Source organism: Zonotrichia leucophrys, chromosome 3 (genome assembly GCF_028769735.1).
Source record: "Zonotrichia leucophrys gambelii isolate GWCS_2022_RI chromosome 3, RI_Zleu_2.0, whole genome shotgun sequence".
Taxonomy (NCBI): Eukaryota; Metazoa; Chordata; class Aves; order Passeriformes; family Passerellidae; genus Zonotrichia; species Zonotrichia leucophrys.
The window spans coordinates 15,872,061-15,896,329 of record NC_088172.1 but is presented as its reverse complement, the minus strand read 5'-3'; the positions used below and the strand labels follow the sequence as shown (position 1 = coordinate 15,896,329).

At 40.5% G+C, this 24,269-nt stretch overlaps 1 protein-coding gene across 1 annotated transcript in view; it reads left to right on the top strand.

Annotated features, from left to right (window-relative positions):
• Nucleotides 1–1,031: 1,031 nt before the first annotated feature.
• ME1 (malic enzyme 1) overlaps nt 1,032–24,269 on the top strand; it is a 154,875-nt gene continuing 131,637 nt past the window's right edge. Inside the window, exon 1 of the mRNA XM_064707454.1 lies at nt 1,032–1,545. Coding sequence (XP_064563524.1) covers nt 1,441–1,545 — 105 coding nt within the window. The 5' untranslated portion in view covers nt 1,032–1,440. The remainder of the gene's footprint in view (nt 1,546–24,269) is intronic.

Below are 24,269 nucleotides of genomic sequence, written 5' to 3'. Positions count from 1 at the left end.
GTACTCACAAAGAAAGGAGAAAGGATGTTTCTATGCTGCTTTTCAAGTTTATAACTAAAAAAGAGCTGAAATGAAACCACATATCCCTGATACCTGATAGTAATATTCAGGACTTGGGTAGGGAGGAAGACATTTAGCTAGTCAGAGAAATCCAAGGGAAGATGGATAATTGATTAGAAAGACCTCAGGTTTAAAGTTTTGAAGAAATTTTTAATTTTAGTTCACTGCTTTCCATAATACTGAGATGGTAGAGCAAGGGACAAATCTATTTACTGAATTTTCTGCTGACTTGCAAGTCAAGTTTCCAGAAATAGAGACTTGGAATGCTTCCAACTTTCCTTTGTTACTTATCTGCAAATAAACTTCTCAGAGCTACTTAATAGGAAATTCAGTAGAAGCCAGATTCTGTGGAAGTTTTTTTTTATATAAGATTAGGTAGTAGTATGGATACAAGGCCTACTGATTAAATGTGAAGAGGTAAGTTTGACAGAGCTGCAAAATCTGTATCTGTTCATTGCTGCTTGACGACAGAAACAAAATCCTTCTAAATTAATCCTCTAGTCACACATTTAAAGCTGTGCAAATTCTCCAGCAGGACTATAGCATCCATATGGAAATTATTTTTGCTTACATACATGAATTTAGAGGAATAAAGCCACAGTGATACAGCATACAATGGGTTGTATGCAAAGAATTTGAGACCATACTGAATACAAACATCAGGGCTAGCGGTACAAACCAGCTAAGCACCTGCTCTGCCCCGGTGCCCTCCATCCTGACCAGGCATAACCCCGACCACCACAGCTGAGGCCAGCCCACAGCTAATTACATCAAACATGTGCTCCGGACTGTACGAAGCTATGCAGTCCGTCCCCTTCGGGAAAGATTGGATTTCATGGCCATTTAAATAGCAGAAGGAAAGTGAAACTTGAACGTGACTCAAGCGCGGAGGCCCGGCTCCTGCGTGAGGCCGCGCCGGGGGGGTCGGCGGGCTGCGGGCCGATGGGCTCCGGGCGCGGTGCTCGGCAGCCCCCGAGCCAAACCCGGCGTGACGAGGCAGAGCCGCGCCCGCGAGCCCCCGCAGCAGGTGATCCCAGACCGGCCTCCTTCTGCGGGCGGCCCCTCCGCAGCGCTGGAAGGCAGCACAGCCTGCATCCCCGGCAACGCAGGGCAGGGCTGCGGGTCGGCGCCCGTGCTGCCCTTCGCACCTGGGCGGCCGCTGGGCTGCGCGCGGAGCCGCCGGTGACTCAGCGGCTCGCCGGTGACCCCCTCCCGCGGCGGCGGCGCCTCGCCACGGCTCTGCCCCCTCCCTCTCTCCCTCCCGCCCTCCGGTAGGATCATCCCACCCCGCCGGGCGGTCACCTCAGCAGGAGGAGCCGCCGCCACTTTGCCTCCGCTCCCGCAGCGACCTGACGGCAGTCAGCCCCGCCGCGCCGCACCATGCAAGCAGGGAAGGGAGACGAGAAGAGGCGGGACGCCGACGGGCCCCTGCAGCTCACCATGAAGAGGGGCTACGACGTGCTCCGCGACCCCCACCTCAACAAGGTAGGGGCGGGCGGGGCAGGTGCGCCGCTGGGCGAGGAGGGCGGCTACGAACGGGCGATGAACGGTCCTGCCGGCCGCTGCCCCGGGGCCGCCTCGGGCCGCCGCCACCTGTCACGGCGCAGCGGCCGCCGGGCCGGGGCCGGGGGCGGCGGGCGCGGGGCAGCCGCACTTCCTGCGGGCCCGGCGCCGCTTCCTCTTCCTCCGGGCGGCGGGGGGCGGCCGGTGCCCTGCCCGCCGCCTCCCCTGCGGGCCCGGGCCGCGGAGCCATCCCTCGGCAGCTCCCAGGGGAGAGGAGCTGCAGCAGCAGCACGGGGAGGAGGATGCTGCTGAAAGTTACGCCGCTCTGATGCGAGTTCCTGCTGCCGTGCTTCTGTTTTCCCGGTACCCTCCTTCTTCCCCAATCCTCTTCTCCACGGATGCCCCACCTCGTTTCCTGCTGGCAGAAGTGGCTCTTGGTGCTGTCCTGCGTTTTCTCCCCTGGCAGGGTGGAAAATGTGTTAATCGCAACTATTCCTCTTGGAGCTCTGAACTGCAACTGCAGTTTCCTCCCCGTTCTGCATCAGCTAATGCAGTCAGCTTTTCTGAGAGATGCCGTAGCACAGCAAAACCTTTTTGACGCATTCCCGGTTTGCTTAAGAATGGTAATTCAGCTTCATCAAACTTTCTAAACGTGTAAAACTAATCTGGGAAACATAAAGCTGAGCAGAGAAGTGTTTGCACTACAGCCTTGATAAAGATGATGCAAAGTTCAAATGATAGAATAATTAAACTGGCATGACAAAATGAAAATTAGTTAAAGGCAGATAATAAACCACACCTAGCACATGAAGCCTTGGTCAGACCCTTACCTCCAGATTTCACCTTGCACGTTAACTGGAATGGTGCTCTGACTTGTACATCCGCACTGGAACGTATATACAGTCATTTTGCTTGTTGCTGAGTTGGATAAATTGTTGGACAAAAACTGTGTCTCTAGTTTTACTGGACAGGTTGACTCATCACTAAAAGCTCCGTGTGTAAGTTAGATGAATAGTGCTTTTATTAGTCTTGGTGCTTGACTACAAAGTTTCCTTAGAGGCTGTCTTAAATCTGTGCAGGCCTGAGAAGGTCTCCTGAGGTCAGGTTAAAGGAAAATTTACCAAAATATAAAACTCCCAAGAAGAAACCAAGGAGAGGCTGTTTTGCTTGGGGTTGTGTTTAAGCAGCTGTAGTATACATGGAAAAAGTGATTCAGCATAATCAGGAAGGCCAACCCAACAGAAAACTCACCTTGTTTGGAGAAATAAAAAGGGGCCTGTTCTAAAATGCATTGACTGAAGGGCAGCTAGAGGCAGGCTCATTGCTATGCTCATGCACCTTACATCTTGCTTCTGAACAGAGTACAGTAAGGATGGGTTGTCACAGATGAGGTGCTAAAGAGGAAGGGCATTGCTTGATTTTTATATAAAGGAGAGAAGAGTTACAGAATATTCTGAGTTGGAAGAGACCCACAAGGATTATCAAGTGAATGGCCTGTGTGCAGATCAGACTGCCAACCTTAGTGGGTTAGCACCATGCTCTTCCTGGGTTAGGTTTTATTCTTTTGTACTCTCTCAGCTGTGGTGTAGCACATATGTACTGTAAAGCAGAGAATAGTTGTTCATTACCAGCCACATCCACCCAGTGAACAAAATTTGATGTTAGAAATGCTCAGCTGAAAAATCTGGTCTTTGTGCCTGTGAGAAGAGTCTGGTCCTGGTCTGGTAAAGGGTAGATAATCCCATTTTCTGACTGAGACAGGTGATGTTTTTGTGGGTGTAGATGTACTACACCCTAATATATGTATGTACACCCTAATATGTGTATATTTGATTCTGTGTAGGTGCACTTAATTCAGGTATGTTGAGGACTGCCCACATGGTTGCCAGTTTGATAGCCTGTGGTCTGCCTGCACATGTGGGACCTGCTACTTCCAGTTCACTTTCTGTTATCAAGGTCATTAAACAAGCATCAGGTTCCTGAGAATTCAATTTAAAGTCAATAAAATATCTCCTTTAATGATTGTAAAGTACAGGGATTCCTTGCAGGCCTGCAAGGTGCCAGAACTTTTTGCTATCTTGGCCCTGTCAAGGAGTTGCAATTTCTTAGGATCAGCATTTTCTTTTGGATATGGTGCCAGTTTTAAGAGGCCTATTTGCACTTGTGTGACAAAAGTGGACTGTAAGTACTAAATAGTGGTATCTAGGAGTGACTTGTAGAAAAGGAAGGCAGATGATGTTTTCAGAGTCTCTTAAGACAGATATTGTGGCAAGCAGGTGAAACTGAATTGTTTTACCTACTTACCAGCTTCAGCTTGCAAGCTTCAGTATGTACAAGCTTGGGGCCTATGTCCTCAAATAACACATTCCTTTTCTCAGACAAATTGAAAATTTTACATGGGACCATTCACACTTGAACATCTTTAAAAACAGATGTAAGAAGAAATAAGTGCTAGTTTAAAAAAAATAACCAAACCCAATCAAAACAGAAAACCCAATCCCCAAACCCTGTCTCCATTTAGGTGCTCTATTTAAGTGGCCCACTCATTCAACAATAAAACTGGATTTGTGCAACTTGTCCATTGCTTTTTATACTTAACCTTCCTGTTTTTTGAGAGAAAAGGATGTGTGAATGCCACGGTAAACACTCAAATTTCTTCTTTTCTGTTTGGCTTCTACTTCTACTTGGATGGCAAAATTGGCTCCTTGGGCAATGTCATTCTTCAATCCTTTATGCTTGACTATGTTAGTAATTCACAAACGTGTCCAACCTTCAGTGCAAAAAAGTTTAATAAAAAATGTTTGGTAGTTTTGTGATTTATTTCCCCTCCCTTCCCTCCCCACCTCCAGTAAAGCATTTTGAGTCCTTGACTGGTTTGTGCCATCTCAGCAGCAGTGATACATCAAAAAAATGCCAAACAGTGGATTGTAACAGACTGAATTGAATTACTTGAGGATGTGTGTCCAAGTCTAGGGACAATAATTGTAATTCAGTTTAGTGTCTGAAATTTTAGGCTGTTAGTATTTAAAAGTGTATTTAGAAACTTTCTGGTAATTGTCTGTCTTTTTCCCTTAGGCAACCAAACACATTGTAAATAGCAATTACAAGGAAAACAAACACAGTTTCACTTCTTTCCACTGAAATAGATTTGGCTGGGAGTTGTATGCTCTTTAAGCTGATGAGCTACAGAAATGTGGAAGTAATTTGCTCTTTCCCTACTGTAAATCTCATTTGTGCTTTGTTTACAGTTTTAAGGCATGCAAACAGATTAACACTACAGTTTCATCTTTAATTTTTAACATTTTAATATTTAAGCAAATCATATTTTCCTGTGAGCTGGTTATTTTCAGAATCTTGGTATGAAGATAGACAAACATGCATTTCACTACAAAACTTTCCCAATAGCCTGTATTAGTTGCCAAGTGTAAACTCTTCCCTGACTGAGAAACTTTGCCATGGGAGAAATGCTTTGTTTCCAGGCTGCTTTTATATTCTTGCAGAGCAATTCAGTGAGCAGTAAATAAGTGACTCTATTAGATCTAAGTGCTGGAGGGCTCTTTCTCCTCCCCAGATACCTAATTTTAACTCCTCTACTGAGTGACTGCTGTTGTCATTGCTGAGTATAATGTGCTTGTAAACTGTTTTCTTTCTCTTTTTTCCTTTCTCTTTATTCAAGTTGCACTAAAGCACTGTAGAATTTCAGAACAGACTGCCTGATAAGGCTGCTGAATGCACTCAGTGTCCATCCCACCTGCAATTGCATTGGTGTTTTACCCTTATGTCTCCCAGATGTGATGCCCATGAACCTTGGCAGGTTCTCACTAAGTGACATTAGTTGTTGGAGTTGACTGTCAGTGCGTTGGCTTACTGTGAGATTTACTACAGAAGGACCATACTGGAACAGAGCAAAGGTCCATTCATCCCAGTTCTTATTTCCTACAGTGGCTCAACTGGAGCCCTCAGGAGAGGCAGAAGAGTGAAAGTGCCTCTGGTAAATAATCAATTCCAGGCTGAGGGAATGAGCAGGTGATTAGAGGGTCATTAAGATATGAACATATGTCTCTCCCATCAGTTTACATATGCTAGGTGTACTAATTTACTAAAAGTCAAATGCAAACTTCTTAGACTCATGGACTTCTTGTTTTGCTCTACATTTCAGACAGTAGCATAGGAATGCTTGTGAAATACAGATAGATTTTGTTCTGTACACAACTAGCAGCTTCTCTAAAAGAAAATTTGATTTTTATTGGGTGACATGTAAAAAGAGTGTTACTACTTTGACACTAGTAGGCAACCCTGCAACAGGTCTCAGGAAACCCAAACCTCAAAAAAAATGAAAAGTATTTCGGGGAGATTTTCTCTTTCTGATGGGTAAAATAGAAGAAGCATTTAAGAGCTTCCTTTAAATAAATCTATTCCTTTAACAAATACCAAGCAATAGAAGACTATTTTTTCTTCTATTGATATCTATCCTTTTGTTCTTTGATAGTGTTCATATTTTCATTCTTAAACTTGTGTGTGCTTTGGGTGGGTCCTCTGGAGTGACCAATGCCCAATGAATGTTGCCGTGGCCTTACCTAGAGATAGCTAGTCTGGAGGAAAGCTGATGACATTGGGGATGAAGGAGGAAAACACTTCTTTAAATTGCATATTAGAATTATCTATAATTCATAATTAATTTGTAAGATAGATTTTCTGGAAGTTGCTTCATATTGCAAGGGATTATTTAATTTTAAATGGTAGTAGGTATCAGAGTACATTTTAGATTAGAAGATTGTTAGTTACATGTGAAAGTAAAGGTATAATCTGAGGAATTCTTTTTAGTATAGTTGCTGATCACTCTTACTCTACTCTGCTGATCTCTACTTCCTTTAACTTCTTGCCCTTTAAAACTTTGAAGTTTTTAAAAGTAGTAGTTCTTGGTTCTTATCCCTTCCAGATCACATAGCAGAGCAATTCTGATCTTGATAGGGATAATCACAGGATTTTTCAGGTCTTTGACAAGAGTGTGTGGTATAGTGGATGTGCTAGCACAAAACGTAAATAAATCTGGTCTTTGAAGCATTTTAGAGTGAACTCCTATCAATTTTGCCCATGTGTTTGACATTTTTTATCTCTTACTGGGATCTTGGACGCTAGTTGCTGTTCTGCGGAGCGGCAACTTAAACCAGGAGGTTCTTCAAGTGTGAGGTTGGCTCATGCAAGAACTGTTTGCTCTTTACCAATGAGGATCATAAGTTGCAGGCTGGCAGAATGCAGCCACCTCGTGTGCTTGGGTTTTGGGCAAGGGTGTGAGCTTGATAGTGGCTCACTGGTGGGTACCACAGGGCTGGCTGAGGAGGGTGTCACACTGGCAGTGTATTCCTCCTTTCTGTAAACACCTTGTTGAGGTGTGAGGGAGGAGTAGTCATGCAGGATGTCCTTTGTATGACTGCCTTTATTTTCAGTATGTGTGGAGGGGCTTTAAAATTAAATTCTGTGCTTTTTTTCCCCATTTCTTATTTTAAGGCAGGTTGTCCTGCATGCTGTTAATAAGGAGAAAGTCTTGGAAAAAGCACAAAGTGTTTAAGTCAGATTATTTTATCACTGTCTTTCTTTTTTTAATGTATACAGCTCACAGTGTTTGTTGCCTCCAATACTTTGCTCCTGACCTAGTAGGTAAGTTGCTGTGGTTGGTGTTATGTTCTTTTCTTCCTGTTGGCTTCCAGTTCTTTTCTTGCAGTTATGAAACAGAGTGCTGAGACAGCAAGTTGGGAACAAAGTTCTGTGACTTGAATTAAAAGCAAATAAAATGAAGGAGAAGAAGTTATGCAGTAAGCTAAAAAGCATTAATAGCAGCTGAATAGCGGTGAAGTTGTCACAGGAAGCTGAAACCTAGAACTGTTTTCCTGCAAATCTGCTTCAGGCATTAAAAACTATTTTCAGTTGTGTAATTTTCTCGTGAACTTCAGTAGTTGAATACAAAATTGACCTTTTTACTTTTGATTGAGAAATCCTATGGCCATTGATTATAAATGCTATTTGAATAGAAACATTATCCTTGGCACAGAGCACCTTGTAAGCAGGATTTCTGTATGTAAATTGAGTTAAATGTGCCTTTCGTCAGTAGGTTTTATAGAGATGCTGGCCAGAGTACTTGAGTGTTGTTTTTTAATCCTGCTTATGGATGCTGACAATAAATAGGAGTAGAGTTCACTGAAAAATTTTACTTCTGTCTAGGTAAAATAAACTGCAGAGAGTATCTTGGAGTAGAGAGGTTCTTTTTTTGCATTCTGCACTTTATATATCCAATTTTGCTGAATCATTGTCTTGTATCGAGCTGTTGCTGAAAAAACCAGAAGTTGTGGCTGTAGGAGGCACAAGGTTCCCTCCTCACAGCCCTGCTTGCCTTGTGGAGGGGAGGAGGAAGAGAACTGTGTGTGACAGAATGTTTCTTATTAACCAATGCCCAGAGGTTAAAATGTGCCATCTTTGCTTTGTCATGCTTTCCTTCCTTGCCTGCTAGGTGGGCTGTGTATTTTATTTATTACTTGCTTCTGGCAGCTGTTGCCCATGCCTGCAGGGGTTGATGCAGAGTTTCATGCCAAAGGTCTCCTTGCTCCAGGCTCTGGAGGTCTGAGAGAGAGTATTAAGACCCTTCAATCAGGTCCTTCATTAGGTTTTTTCCAGTTTATAGAATTTTTAGTGGAACAGCTGTTTTGAAGAAGCTTCAAAAGGGTCATTTAGTGGAGGACATGATCCTGGGGTTTCAGCTGCAGTAGCAAGTGGTTTTTTCCCCCCTGCAAATCTGATGAGCTCTTGTAAGGTGTCATTTGTGCTCCCCTGGATGGAGCAAGTGTATGGAGGTTGCCTGTGTGCTCTGTGGCTCTAGGCTGGAAGACTAGCATGGAAAGGGCAGAGAAGAACAGGAACAACACCTTCCTGACAGGTTTGTGTGCCTATCTAATGAGATTGGTTATACAATAATAAAGTTTGTTGGCAGTAGGCCATTAGTTAAGCTTTGTTTGAATGTTCTTGTCATTCATGGAGGTGCTTTCTCTGTACTTTGTGCCCACATCAGTCCTGGCCTGGGAATAGTTTTACAGAAATTATCTCTACTGTCTGGTTTAACCTAACACCAAGGAGCTAAATCTGGTATTGGAAAAAGGCAATAGAATGTGAGTAGGATTAACAGTTTGTAATATATGGTAGCCAAAATTTTGTACAGGAAACTGCAGAAAACAGGACACAGCAGACAGGTACCTACAAACTAGGATAGGTGGGACTTGGAACAAACTTTCCCATGGACAGGTAGAAGTACCAAGGCTATGCATTAAATTGCAGGAGACTGGGGAGAGGCTTTGGTGCTTCCAAGTGTTTTACCTGATGTAGGAATTCAAATATTTAAATTTAGATGCTGATGGTGTCTCTTCAGAGGCAGAGGATGAATTTGGCTTGACACTAGAATGTTCTGCCGTACCATTCAGGGAAAAGAGTGTCATCCACAGTCACCAGCTCATCCACAGTCACCAGCACTGCTTTCTGGGAGGGCTAGCAGTCATGAAAAATCTGCCTTACCCAGCTTATATATTAAGAAGTGTTATTTATTGTTGGTGTCCTATTCTCAAAACCTATGAAGTGACTTGTGGTTCTGGAATTGCAACTGTGCAAGCTCTCTGTGGATTGTGTTGTATGTCTGTTCAACTTAAAAAGAAAAATCAAAGTCATGGATGAAGTCAAGGAAGATAGGGGAAGCCATCTAATAGGTACTTTAAGAAATTGTCAAAATTAACTGAATAATTTGTATTACTATTTACCCTATGCAGCCTTCATAGATTGAGCTGCTGTGTCAGTCACTCTTTTCTTTGCCTTAACCTTTCTCCCCTCAGCAGCAAATTTATACCTTTAATTGAGAAGTAAATGATTGCTGTCAGGCATATTGATACTGAATCTCCATGAATTTACATTTTAGAAATATTTTTCTCTTTTTTTTTCTTTTCTATTTCTAGAATGAAATTATATGCTTCCAGAGAAATAAAAAAATTGCTGTGTAATTATGTAATTATGTGTTGGGTTATCATTATGATTAATTTTCTTGATTTCGTGACGTGCAGCATGATAGTAGGAATTTTAAGCTTGCCTCAAAGGACTGCCAGTGTGACACACATTACAGATAGCTCCAGGAGCTGGATCTGACAGGATCTCCCAGCCATAGAAAAGCTAAGGATTGGACCATTCTCACAAATAAGCTCATGGCATTTATGAGGATGATAAATTTGTGTAGGAGGTGTTAGGGAAAGACCTAAGAACCTGATCCTAATACCAGTTTTAATAGTTTAAGATGAGAGTAAATGAATGATAGAAGGATTCAAGAGAGGAAGCTGCTGCAAAACTGCCATGAAATTAATAATGCATTAATCCTGGTCCATTAATCCTTAAAAATACCCAAAAAACCAACCCATTGTCATCTGGAGGGTTTGAGCTCCTTTAACCTTCACATATTGCTTATTTCCTGGCAGCCAGTGTAGAAAGAAATGTTGAAATATTCATAGTTTGCAAGGTAAGTGGCTTTGGCTGGTCTGACTAATTTGTTTAAAGTGATGAATATTACAGTATCTCATGTTTAATTAAGATGACTTTAACAATCCAGATCTTTGGGTAATTTCAGTGATTTAAAATGCTGTGGAGAAAGCTAAGTTTGTTTCTGTTAAAAACAGATCTCTAATTTTGTCTGAGAATTATTTATGCATATTCCTTGGTATAGTTTATTTTAGCAGTTAATGAAAAATAACCCCTGCATTGCCTGCATAAGGAATCATGTTTTGGTCTTAAGCTTTGCTAATGTAATTTGTTGCATAATTCCGGAAGCAAAAATCCTCCTTAGAAGAAGGAGGTCACGGGGCACCCTGGAGGCAGTCCTTGCAGGCCACTCTGTACTTTCTGCTCAAATCAGTGTTTATAATTTGCTTGACCACTGTTAGTGGCTATTCCTGTGTGAAACATGATACTCTGAGCAGGACCTGAATTTGTTTACAATACAGAGGAAGCAGAGGAAGCGCTTTTTATATACATAAAGAACACATAGAACTGAAGGGAAAAAAGCTCTTATGATCCAATTGCTTCTGACTTTTAGCCAGAGATGTGGAAATATATCAAGATGTAGTTGTCCGGTGTGGGAGCTCAGAAAGCACATTCCTCAGTCCTAAGATATAAGTGAGGCATAGAGCAACCATGAATTTTATCATTGCATGTTTATGCTTAGGTTTTACTTACTTTGTTTGAGTAGCAGCTGTTACCCATTTCTGGCTTAGAATTTTTTTTTTCTCTCAAAAAACAAAGTCTGATATTAAAACAAAATCACTGTTTGCTTCTTCTTATCCCTCTTGTCATTAGAAGTTATTTGAAAAATTGGAAGCACCTTTGGTTCAATGTAACTTTGCTTAAACAGATGCAGTCCTGAATCTTCTGTTAGTATTTTTGATTCATCTGTCTTATTAATGAATTGTATTTATCTTTATTGGAACAGAGTAGGTGCTGTGAGATAGGAAATAATTTCATATCCAGTTCAGATTGGATATCACAATTTAGTTTTCTTCCTCTTGTCCCTTGTGAGTGGTACCCTGTTAAGTTTTTTTTTTGGTATGGAGTTTAGATAGTACTGCTCTGCATGAGAAGATCAGGAATTATTTTGAAATAATTCCTTTTTTCCACAAAGGCAAAAATAATTCTGGCTTTTTCACAATCAAGAAAAAAAATCTTTGCCTTAAATCAGTCCTGGAAGGGAGTGCATAGTGGTGATTATGAAGCATGCTGTAACATTTACAGTACTGGTGTCCAGCTGACTTACTGGATTTCATCCTCCATGTACCTGACTTTACAAAGCAGATTTATGTGTGTGGGATGTATTTACGAAAGAGACAGTAAAGCCTCTTTACCTAAATTGTAAAAAAGAGTTCAATAGTTACCGATAAAAGTCAGAATAGAAGAGCATAGTATTGTCCAACTAAAATAAAGGAGTTTGCCAAAGCACTTAGCATTGGTTTGATTTGACTTGAATCTCTACTATTGAAAGGTAAATTTATCTGCTACTATTTACCAAAAAATGGGGAAAAATGCGAACATTAATTTCAAAGTTTTGATTTTGTGCTGTAGCAGTTATTGGAGTAATTCCCTAAAGTCCTTGCTTTTGTGTAGCTTTGGTTTTGCCCAGGCATAAGCCATAAGTTTTAAAAGTTATGTCCTAGGAAGAAGGACTGGGGAAGAATGGAGAGTCTTCTTTCTGAGGATTGGGATTCATGCTCTTGGACCTTCTGCAGGAGTGAGATCTTGCAGCAGTTTTTTCTTATCTCTGTACAGTCTTTTCAGTCTTCCTCAGATCATATGTTTTGGGTGACTGCCTGGCATGTTAATTCCAAAGGTTTCTCTGAAATTCTTCTCTTGCTTTGGCTGGATCTCATGTGGGACAGTTGTCCTTTCAATTCTGAGACATCATCTCAGTATGTTTCAAGTTGCCTGTATCCCAGGAGTGTTTTGAAATTCACTGATGCAAATTTGTAACTTACTATAGTCTAGGGAGAGCATAAAATCTGTGTGGTTTATCTGTTTTTGTGTTGTTGCCTTTTTTTTAGACAAGAGTTCATGACAGATTCTCTGAGGTTGAGGCTTACCAAGTGCATAGCTTTCTGTTAATGAAGTCTGGATAAAGCATTGCTCTTGTTCATGTCATAGAGGATTTGGCATCTGCCTGGTTTTTCAGGTCAGTCAAGGGTCAGGTAGAAAAATAGCTTGCTAATTCTGAGTTATGTTTTTTAATTCCAATAGAGCATGCAAATTCTTACATTTAGCACAATGCAGTGGTTGAACTAAAAGCATCTATTGTAGCTGGGGATAAATAAATAAATCTGGGTGAGTAAAAAGGTATCAGAAAAAATGTCTTTACTGTGTACTGTAGTACAAAGAGGGTTTGCAGCACTCATCCTCAGCAGCTGCTTGAAACTTTATCTAAGCTCAGAAAAACTAGAGCATCTCACTTTGCATCTTACCTGGGGAAACATAACCAGTGTGGCTCTGTCTGGTAGCCACTCGTGTTTGCCATAAAAGCAAAAGTGTTCCAAGTCAGGAGTCTGCATGAAACTGGAACCTCTGAGCTCCTGCCAGGCTGTTTGGGGTACTGAGCTCTTGTGCTTCTTGGAGTACAGGGATAAACACCAAATAGGAAATAAAAAGTGAGAGCTTTCTTTTGAGGTATAATTCTTGGGAAAAGAAATATTTCTGTAGAATAAAGACACTCATCCTTCAAACTAACATTATTTCCTAAACTTCCTGAACTTTGTGTCATTTATGGCAAGAAGTAACTTTCTTTTAGTTTTACAGTTACCAAGTCCTCTAACTATTCTGTAGTAAGGAGTAGAGGTTAAAACACAGTCAAGAAGAATAGATGAATATAGGAAAGCATCGTAGAGTTGTCATAGTGTACCACCAGCAGTTTAAGCAGGTGGTGTGACTGACACACACCCTTTCTGGGCTGCTTTGAAGTACACTTGACAAATCTTTAACAGCTTTCTTTGTCTTACTTCAGAACTATGTAATGCCTATGAGTACACACATTTTCCCCCCTTAATTACTGAGCTCTGCTTTATCAAGAGAGACAAAATATTGTAGTAGATTGGGCACTGGACTGGAAACTAGGTCATGCACTAAGAATATTAAATGATAGTCATTTAGTTTTCTCATCTGAATAGGCAAACAGCATTTGAGAAGTGTTCAGGATGAAGTACTTGGTCTTGTATAATTAGTCATTTTAGATAGTGTTTACATTGTCTTTATACTGCTATAATATAGTTTCTATGTACAGTTTCTTTCCTTGGTGGTGGAATCATCTTCTAGTAATCAGTCAGCAAGCTGATAGTTCCTTAAAAGTCATATCTAAGTGGACCCATGTTGAATCTGTATAGTCCTGACATATTTTATCCATGTCCTTTTACTTTCTGCTGTATTGCAATTAAAAGTAGAGAGGGTATTAATGGATATGCAGTCTCCTGAACATACAGTTTCCTAGATCCCTGAAAATCCACTAGACAGGACTGCAAATCATGGCCCATACTGAATGCTGTGGGGGTAAAATGAAGATCTAAATAGGCAGGAAGAACTCATCCATCTGTGTAGCTAAACCTGCACCTGGCTTCAGGCCATGCTGTGCCACATGCAGATTAGTTCCAATTAGTTGAAGTGGTAGCTGACCCTTGGCTGCCTCCTCTAAGCCTCCTGGTCCTGGGCAGCATTCAGAGTTGCCTCCCTTCCAGCTGAATGGGGAGAAGAGGTGAGAAAGTGTTCAGTATTTATCACCTGAATGCCTGGGGAAACTCAGGTCAATGCTTCCTGCAAGAAAAGGTATTTTAACCTCCAGCTAGGCACTGTTCAGTAGTTTTCAACTCAGTGAAACTTCACTTTAAGAAGCTAGAATTCATGTCTCCAGGACTTAAATGCATGTCATGATGTGAATGCAGGCTGACTTGCTAAGGGTATATTTAATTGTCTGGCCATTTTGCTAACTACTGAATAGGCAGAGGTGATACAAATCTGACACCCACTGTTTTCCCAAACTTAACAATTTAGATGTTGATTCCCTAGAGAAAATATCCTGCACAGAAATTGTGTATAAAGGCTGAATAAAACCACCTTGTATGCTGGAGCTGTTACTGTCAAAGATAACTTTTTAAAATTTTTTGGTTCTTTCCTAAAATATGCTAAAACAAATACATGTATATGTCTTCTAATTAAAAGGAGCTGCATACATTTTCTTTAGGTATGAATTCTTATTATATTTTTGGAAATTGCACTTCTGTAGTGTAAATACCGAGGAAAATAAGATTTTCTTTGGAAGATAACTCAATGCAGGTTTAACAGCAAAATGAATCTATTTGCACACCAAAATATAGAATGATCTCCTAATCCTCTCCTGTTTTGAAATTATTTTATAATTCAAAGTGGATTCCTTTTTTCTGTTATGGGTTTCAGCAGTGACATGAAAGCCTACATGAGAAATTAATATCTGTGAATCTAATCCTGAAAATAATTATTTAAGTAGCTACAGAAAAGTAATGCTTGTCTGGCCGTGCTCCAACTTGCCAGCAGTGCAACTCTCAAAGTATACATGGTAAGCATTTTTTTTGTCCCTGAAAATACTTACATGCATCTATTTACTTAAATACAAAGAAATAATCTTTCAGCTACCATGAGGAAATGTGGCACATGCATAAAAGCCCCATTTATCTTGTACTGACCAGTTACTTACACTTCATTACCTTACACAGGCGAGGCTGCCATGTGGAGAACAGAGCAATAGGGCAGTGTTAGACATACAGCTGTAGGGATCCAGAGCTGGATCTCTTGGTGAGTCTGCTCTGCATTCCCTCAACCTGTTATCCCCAGCAAATCTAATTAATAATAATAATAATAATAATAGTAAAATCCTCATTACTCTCATTTTGGTGCTGTGAGTGTTGTGCTAGCACTGTGAGAAATGCAGCTAGGTTAAAAGATGGTACGAACAGGAATTTTTCCTACCTGTCCTGTCCTTTCTTCACATTATTTGTTGTTATAGGCAAATGGATTTCTGTTTCCAACACTAAATAAATGTTTGCAAGAGCAGAACCTGTTTTGGCTGGAAACTTCTTTTGAGTCATAGCTTGAAGAGAACCTCAGCCTCTCTAGATTGTGTTTGCTGCTGTTTGACTCTGCCTTGAAATGAGTAGTTAAAGGAAAATGCATGTTAACCATTGAGTGGTTTTATTAGATGTGGCATATGGGGCTGCAGTATTTGAAGTAATCACAACAGCATGTCTTAGTTTTAAAATAATACCTTCTAAACAAAAGTACTTCCTCTCTTAGAGTTTTCCATGCTAAGGACCTTGCAAAGAGAGTATTTTTATGAACATTTTCTATTATTTATCTTAGCCAGTTTAGTCAGTGCTCGGACATTTTATCTGTGTAGTAAGTTTTGTCAAAGCATGTTAGTGTAATTTTGAGGAAATTTTTTTGGGGCGCATTTTATTGTGTATTGCACTGCTATTGGCCTCTCTCAATGAGACTTTGCAATACTTTGTCCAAGGTTCATGAATTAGTTATTTTCTGTTGCTAAAAACTGTAGCGCTTCTTGAAATGATCCTTTTTTCTGTGAAGATTGTTGTCTGAATGCTGCTTAGTGAAAGAAGGGAATGTGAGTGAAATGTTGTTCTTATAAAACCATAGTGTAATTTCTGTCAAAAGGGATCTCAGAAGTCCAACCTCCTACTCAAGGCAGGGTCAGATATGGAGACAGGACAGATTGCTCAGGGCTGTATCCTGTCAGGTCAGGAAAATCTCTCAGACAGAAACTGTGCAGCTTCTCTGGGCAACCTATATATGTGTTTGTACTTAAGAGGAATTTCTTTTTTCATTATATTTAGTCTGAGCCTCTCTTTTATCTTATGCTTGTTGTCTCTTGTCCTTCTGCTGTGTACTGCTGTAGAGAGCCTGGATCTGTCTTCTAGATAGCCTCAGCATAGGCGCTAGAAGGCTGCTCTTAGGTTCCTCCCAAAACATTCTTTTCCAGGCTAAAAAAGCTTAGTTCCATAACTGGGGATGTGCTTCAGCCCAAATCATCTTGGTGGCCCTTTACTGAACTTGCTCAGGTCTGTCGATGTCTTTCCAATATTAGGGAGTCAGAGTTGGACTCTGCAGTCTAATGAGTGCCAAGTAAGCAGGATGGTCATTTCCCTCAGCCCATGTCATGCCATCCTGCTGCTGATACAGCCCAGGGTGCTATTGGCTGCCTTTGTCTGTGCACACCAGTGGCTCCTGCTCAGTTTGCTGTCCACCATGTCCTTTTTGACAGAGCCACTTCTTCCCAGCCAGTCAGTCTGTCGCCAGCCCGAATCATTGCAGCCTCTATTTACTTTCTGGATTGCAGCAATTTGCATTTGTCTTTGTTGAATTTCGTAATGTTCCTGTCAGCCCATTTCTCCTGGCTAAGTCCCTTTGGATGCCAGCCTTGCTCTTGGGTGTGTACATCCACAGCTGCCCCTGTCTGGTGCCACCTGCACACCTGGTGATTTTGTGCTCCGCTGCCCTCTCCAGGTCATTGATAAAGATGTTAAACAGGACGGGTCCGTTACAGACTCCTGCAGCACTCGTACTGGGAGGTGCAGTAGAACCCATTAACTGATTCCTTCTTAGCCTCATCATCCAAGTGCAGCCTTTTACCCATCTGGTTGTCCACTCATCTACACTGTGATATCCCAACTTGGGTGCATGGATTTTTTTAGATCCAGTTATCAAAGCCTTGCTTAAAGTGACATAAATGGCATTTTCTGTCTTTACTTGTCTGTAAGTGCAGTCACTTTGCCATAGAAGGTAATCAGGTTGATCAGGGATAATTTACCCTTGGCTTAAGTCCAGTCTGTGATTTCCTGCTTGCCTTTTTCTGTTCACTTATGATCTAGAACTGTACTAGTTTATGGTCATTATACCTAAGGCTGGCATTGATTATGGTATCCCCAGTCAGGTCTTCGTAATTTGTGAAAAGCCAACCCAGTTTTGCATCACCCCTGACTAGTTCACCCAGAATCTCCTATATCATCTCTGACACTTTCCAGTAACCTCTTGGATTGTTTGTGTCTTGTCCTGTTGTTGTTCTAGCAGAAATGAAGGAGATTAAAGACCATCATAAGAACAGGGAACTGTGATCTAGAGACTTATCTTGTATGTACTCAAGGAACAAGAACAGTTTATCAGTCTGATATGGGATTACTGTTATTGCTACCTGCTGCAGTCAGAGATTTTAGTTACTTGGCTAAGCATTTATATTCTTCTTATAAAAACAGCAGCAGGAGGAAGAAGTGTTTGCATACACATTGCCTATGTGCATGACCTCTATATCAAACTTGTACATTTTGTTGAATAGGTGCCTCTTAGCAATATTGTGCAAGTTTTGGAATACTTTAAGAAAAGAGAAGTTATTGTGTTTCTGGTCCCCCTGCTGCTATTTGTGGAATTTTGAAAGTGTGAGGTTTTTTTAAATTTTTTTTTGTGAGTATGTGATTTTGAAATCAGCATTCATTCTGTTTGTGTAAGTAGCTGTTGTGAGGGGAAGGTCTGTCAGAACTCTGTAGTTCTCATCCAGTCCTGCTCTTTCTGGCCTGAGAGGAGGCCATCTGGGGCTGTTTCTGGAGCAAAGTTGTTCATAGTAATTTCAAGGAATTCTTCTAATCGCTACTAAGTGAACAATCCCATCATCACTAAGGAACTTAATTTTACAGATTGAGAGCCTTCTGGCTGAGTCTACAGAGCAACGAAGCTGTGATGGTATTATTTCTTTTATTTCCTATACCCTAGCTGTTTTTACTCTCTTCAGCTCATTTAGGTTTTGGTGCTTGTAAATTAAACTGCACGCCACAGTCCAAGTGTGCTGCAGAGGATACATAAAGGGAAGGTTTTGAAAGCCTCCACAGAAACTGTGTCAAGCTGTCTTTTGCTCCAGTTGAGTGAATTATTAAAGTAACTACTGGCTCTGTTACTAAATAAAGTAATACAAAATCTAATAGTGGCAACTGGAAACTCTCATGGCTAGCAACCTACAGATAGGTTGCTATAGTTAAGAGTTGAAAGTGTGGTCTTGCTGTCATAACTGATTTCACTCAGTTGAAAAAGGGGATAATTGGTCTTGCTAGAATTCTGCCTCTTATATTTTTGGAATCTTTAGTTCTGTTTTTTTCTGTGTATTTTCAGCTCACAGCTGTTCCCATGCCAAGTACCTTTCTTAAAGCTGTTTTACAGCTTTAGGTTTTGCTTGGATTCTCAGAGTTTTCTGGATGCCCTAATAGTAGCTTAGAAACTGAGACTCAGTCACAGAATAATTTGGGTTGAAGGGGGACCCCTGGAGCTTATCTAGGGGACAAAGCAGGGACAGATTCAAAAAACTTCAACATGTGTGAAGGTAATGCAACCAGATCAAAAGGAGCCTGGTGGACCTATAGCCCAGAGGAAAGAGGAATGCCTGTATACTTTTACCTTTGAGTCCCTTAAACAGCTTGTCCCACTGCACTGAAAGGTTGCTGAATGTGCTGCCTACTTCAAAGGTGTAAAGCAACCCCCATGGCATTTACCGGCCAACTGACCACCTTCCTTGTTGTGGTCTAGCCCTTCAAACAAGCTGGAGCTCTACAGGCTCAGCAATCTTGGTGACTAGAGAAGAAACTTGTCTGCTAGAGGTTTGCTAACTATGGAGTTCCAAGAGATAGGGGTAAACTGGAAAGCTTGGCTGGCAATAAAGAAGACATATTGGGGCTGCACTTGACTTGATCAATGATAATAGAGTAGAAGTAGCACAAAAAAAGAAGGCTTCATGAGTCAGAATCACCACTGATCAGGAACCTGTTCAGAGAGAAAGCCAAAATCTGTTTCTGTAGTTCCTCTTGGAGGTACAGCTGTTTTTTTCAATTTGCAGTTGTTCTGAGTCATGTGCAATTCTTATGACTGCACAACTCAGAATAATTTAATCGTATTATTCTTGCTTATGTTAACGTGTCAGTGGAAATCTAACAAGTACGTAATAAAAAAGAATGTGACATTTTTCTTTATTCTGTTGGAGAGAAAAACATAACACTTGCTGTAGCCTGTGGTCATATTAGAATAGTTTCCATACCAATCTCTTACATCTTAAATAAAGTTATGTGCTCACATGTATACATTTGCAACCAGTATGCAAGTAGTAAATGCTGTGGTTGATGGCCTGTATTTTCAGTAGGAAATGGCATAGATCTGTAGATCAGACACCCACAATATATGATGTTAAGGATTTTTAATGAGATTTTGAGGCTTGGAGCTATTAAAAATGGTTTCATTTCTTTTTTGTTTGTTTTGTTTCCTTTGGTAGTGAGCAGAATAATTGTGGTGGTTTTGTGTTTGGTTGGTTTGGGTTTTTTTTGTACTTCAGAGCTAACTGTAATCTGATCCCATGAACTGAACATCTACTTACAGTTCAGATATATTAGATGAACTCCTGAAACCTATTTTTAACTACTTTGTATCCAGAAAGAATTGACTTCAAGTGCTACAAGACTATTCCTCAACATGAGTGAAATATAGTGAGTGGTGACAGCCAGGAAATTTGATTCTAAAGACTGCCTCCAGTTCAAGCAAAATACCTAATGTGCATGTACCAAATATGTATCATTAGAATATAAGGGATTCAAAGCCTTTAGTTGTCAGGGTTTAGGCAATCCTGTAGGCTCCGACATGTTTTAGTGCAGTAAAAATGTTTCATTGTATGTTTTAAATGTACACAGATGTATGCTGTGGCTTAAATTCATGCAAGAGAAGACAATAACTTTTATACAAATTTCACTTTGATCAGATGCATTTTATAATTTTTCTGGGGCTTAAAGTTAGTGCTGATATACTGTGGATTGTTTCTGCTTGAGCAACCATCCTCCTCATAACAAGCAAGTGAGAGAATTTCACCTGTAATGAAATCAGTGAGATTTGACATGCACCAAAATGCAGGCAGCACTTTCCTGGGAGTGTCCTGTCATTTCTCTTCCAAGCTGTCATCTGCCCCAGCTGAGTTGCTAAAACTAGCAAAGGCAACTTAAAATACTGCTGGCTTGCTACCTACAGATAATTTGCTGTAGTTGAGAGGAGGACGTGATTTGTTAGAATGTAATGATGAAATAGTGAAAAGATTGACATGTAGACCTGCCTATGTACAACATCCTTTTGCTTTTTTCCACTTATACATAGTGAAAACCTTCTCACTTAGGAGCAGTGCTTGCTCTGTGTGAATATAACATAGTGTCTCTGAGTTAGATGATGTTAATATTTCTGCTGTGCTTTAACTGGTGTTCTAAAAATTAGGTGGGGTCCAATGTCCATAGCTGCCAGTAACATATGCATGTGGTGACATACAGTGATCAAACCAAGTGCTCAAATTCCTGCATCTCTTACCCCTGCTGGATGGCTATTGCTATCTTCTGTCTAATGTCTTGATAAAGCACTATTTCATAGGAGCCATTAAAAAGAATTAAATGGCTAACTGCCTTGATGCTGTTAAGCTGATAGAATAATGTTATAAAGCCTGTCTTGCAATTGTTTAGTGCCAGTTCAAATACAAACAGTTGCATCTGATCTAGGTTTCAGTGGGTGAGAAAGGCTGCTCTATCAGCCTTACCCATTGCTGACCCACTGCCAAGATCCTAATCGATCAGCAGTGCCTCAGGCTGGCAGGAACATACAACATTTAAATTCTCAAACTCATGTTTTTGAAAAAAATGTGTAGGCCTTCCATTAATACATTTTTCTGCATATTTATTTAGGCACAAACCCCATAAAACAAATGAATAAAGGGATCTTAGAGCTTGTTTTACCAAAATGTGGAATTGAAGAACAGAATAAAGAACCAGCTTTTTAGGTGAAACATGTTCTGATAGCTGTAAGACCATCTGCAGGCCAGCTTTCCGATGAATTCTCACAGTATGAAAGTGTGGGAAAGAACATACAACAGTGTTTATATTCATTAGTACTGGTGATGTATCCTCTGATTTTTATTTTGGTTCTCTGCTGTGTGTATACCCAGGAAGAAACTTCCTAGAGTTAAAAAGTCCTGTAATAGAATGATCACCTGGAAAACTGTTTTTACATGGTTCTGTAAATCTTTCTGATGGTTAGATACTAATCCTTGACAAAATGTAAAACATTCATTTATAGGATGTAGAGTGGGTCTGGATAGGGGTTTTGAAAACCAAGGCAGAATACAAATTGTGTACTCCAGCATTTTTAAGTGTTCCAGCCCGAAAGGTTTCCAGAATATTTTTTTTTATTGTCAGAGTAGTTAGGTGTTTTCTTGTATTTCTAGAAGAGAAAGCTGGTAAAGTCTACGCAAGAATCACCTCATTCAAGGGGTGGAACGCTTCAGATTGTGTGTGTTCTACTGGGAAAGTGTCCTGACTGGTGTTCCATTTCCCCTTCTCTGCTTCAAGAAATGACATGTGACATTGCTATCAGCTCTCCCTTAAGCAAAGAGAATAATAACACTCTTAATTTCAGACATGGTACTGCATTAACCAGGGTTATATATTACTTTTCATTTCATTTGGTTGCAAATGTGTGACCAGATTGAAGCAGTTTTTTTGTGAGTATATGTGTTTAAAGGGTGGTTCACACAGGCTGTTGAGCAGAAACAAGATACAGACCAAAAATTATTTAACCAGACTTGCTTTGTTTTTTATGGCAGTGATGGGAAGAGCTCTGAAAGGTTCTCTTGGGGAGGGATGGGCAGTGATTCTGTGGCGGGCTGAGCAGAGGCTCTGCTGAAGCAGCTGCATCCGTGGAGCCCTCTCATGGAGGTGGGGTGTGTGCCTTGCAGAGGGAAATGTTTTGTCAGCGTAGCTTTGCTGCTGTCTTAGACAACAGGAACTGATCTTCCAAAAGCATTCTTCTGTTGCCACATCCAGCAGGGCTGTTGCTCGTGGAACTGCTTGGCTGGAGGTTGGGATTCCCTCTGTGTGACCCAGCCTGGCACAGCAGACTGTGCTGGCTCTGTGTGGGCTGGGGCTGTGCTGGACAAGAGCAGACACCGAGCTCTGCTGGGGCTTGGGACCTGCAGGGTCTGAGCTGAAGCACCATCCCTGAGAGAGGCAGCTCTCTCTCTCTCTCCCTCCCTCCTCTGCCCTTTGCTGACACATCTTGCCATCTGTAGTGTTTAAAAAAATAGCATTCTGAATTACTTTCCTGTATGCAGATGAAAATGATCTTTTCTAGAATTTTACCTTAAAATATATTAATCCATTAACTGATACTGTGGGGAATTATTGTTGAACTGTGATGATTGGAGCTGTTTAACAATACAATACTGGTAGGTTTGGTAATCCTCTCAGAATCGGTGTACTTTAATGTTTCTGCAGTGTCCACTGGCCTTTTTGTTTGTTTCTTTTTTTATTTACAACTCTTCAGGGCTTAAAATTGACATAAAAAATCCCTCAGCAATGTCATTTTTTTACAAAGTCAGACTATAGATTTTTTTTCTACTTTTTCAAAAAATGCGAGTAAACACAATGTAAATACCGAGGAAAAAAAATTGTCTGTCTAATTATCTGAGAACAATGATGAAACAATCATGTTGTGGCTATAAATATTTCTATGATCTAACTTAGAAGTGATATTAATTATAATTAGGACAGTACAAAGAACACAATATTTGTATCTTTCAGCCATTAGTAATTTACATTAATTTACTTTAAACTATGGATAGCATGATATTGTTAATTGGAGGAAATGAGGTTAGATTAATTTTCCCACTTTTCATAATCCCAAATAAAAGTTTCTTACGGAAGACCAGTAGATGATGCTACAAAAATTTTCCTCAAAATAGAAAAGTTTGATTCAAATAAACACAGTAAAGCTGCTGGTAATTATCAGATATTTATTATGCTTCCTTTGGTTGCAGAGTATTCATCTGTTGAACAGAGAAACAAATTATCTGCTATATTCTTCCCAGAAAAAGATGAAGTTAAGAAGAGGTTTCTTAGAACCTCTTAGTTATTTTCTAAAATAAAAATGTGAAAATAAATACTTAAAAGTATCTTAAAAAAAGATGTTTTTGCAACTTTTTTTTCCATTTTTTAAGAATTATTGAAAACTTATCCTTTCAGTTTCTAAAAACTTGAATGTAGAAACAAAATACAAATCCAAATCCAAACAAACCCCACAATCCAGAAAATCCTGTCAAGGACCACAGGGGAATAGAGGTTGAAGGAAGGCCAACCACACCCAGGGAAGATAAAGAAAGAACACCTATCTCAATGATATGAGAAAAGCCTTCAAAGAGAAAATTAAAATTCACATGGGTATCACAGAAATTACACATGGCTCATCCTAAATTTTACTTGTATGAGAGGAAACTTGGGAGCAATGTTGAGAGCTGCTCAGTTCAGACCACTACTTTTATGCTCTAATTATGATTTCTGTTCCACTGGGAAGTAGAGCAAAATTGTTATTTCAGATAATGAAATACTGTAGTTGAAGCATAATGGGCTGAACAATTTAGCATCTGTATGATGAGCTGTGTAATGAGAGAGACTGCACTATCTGCAAGCCTGAGGACTGCACATGTTATAAGGCAGGCTGCTTTTGGAGTGACCTAGAAATGATGGAAAAATGGGCTGACAGGAATGTCATGAATTTAGATAGAGGCAGATGAGCAGCCCAGCAATCAGGATAGAATAACTCTGTGCAAGAGAATGGGCTGGGAAACAAGAGGAAAGAAGGCCTGTAGGAAGAGACCTGGCCAACCTGGTAACACAGTGGAAGAGTCAGAGGCCAGGAAGTCAAGTTTGAGTGTGGGAAATTTGAAATAGTTCTGAGGAAAAATAGAAGGAAAAATTGAGGGCAGTCAAGTGCAGTAGGAGGCTGCTTAGAGGGAAGTGGAATCTCCATCCTTGGAGAGAGTCAGTACTCACCTGGAGATGACCTTGAGCATCCTGGCCCAGCTGGACCTGCTCTGAGTAGGGCTGGACCAGTGGACCTCCTTAAGGCCCTTCCAAACTGCATGATTCTCTTGTATTTGTGACTGTCATGAACTCTGTGCATATAATAATGCTTTGGACTTCATGGGCAACATTATAAGCATTAGTTCTCTTAAATTTATGTCAGTTGTTAACTGTTTTCCTATATTTTTTAAAAAGACTTTGTTC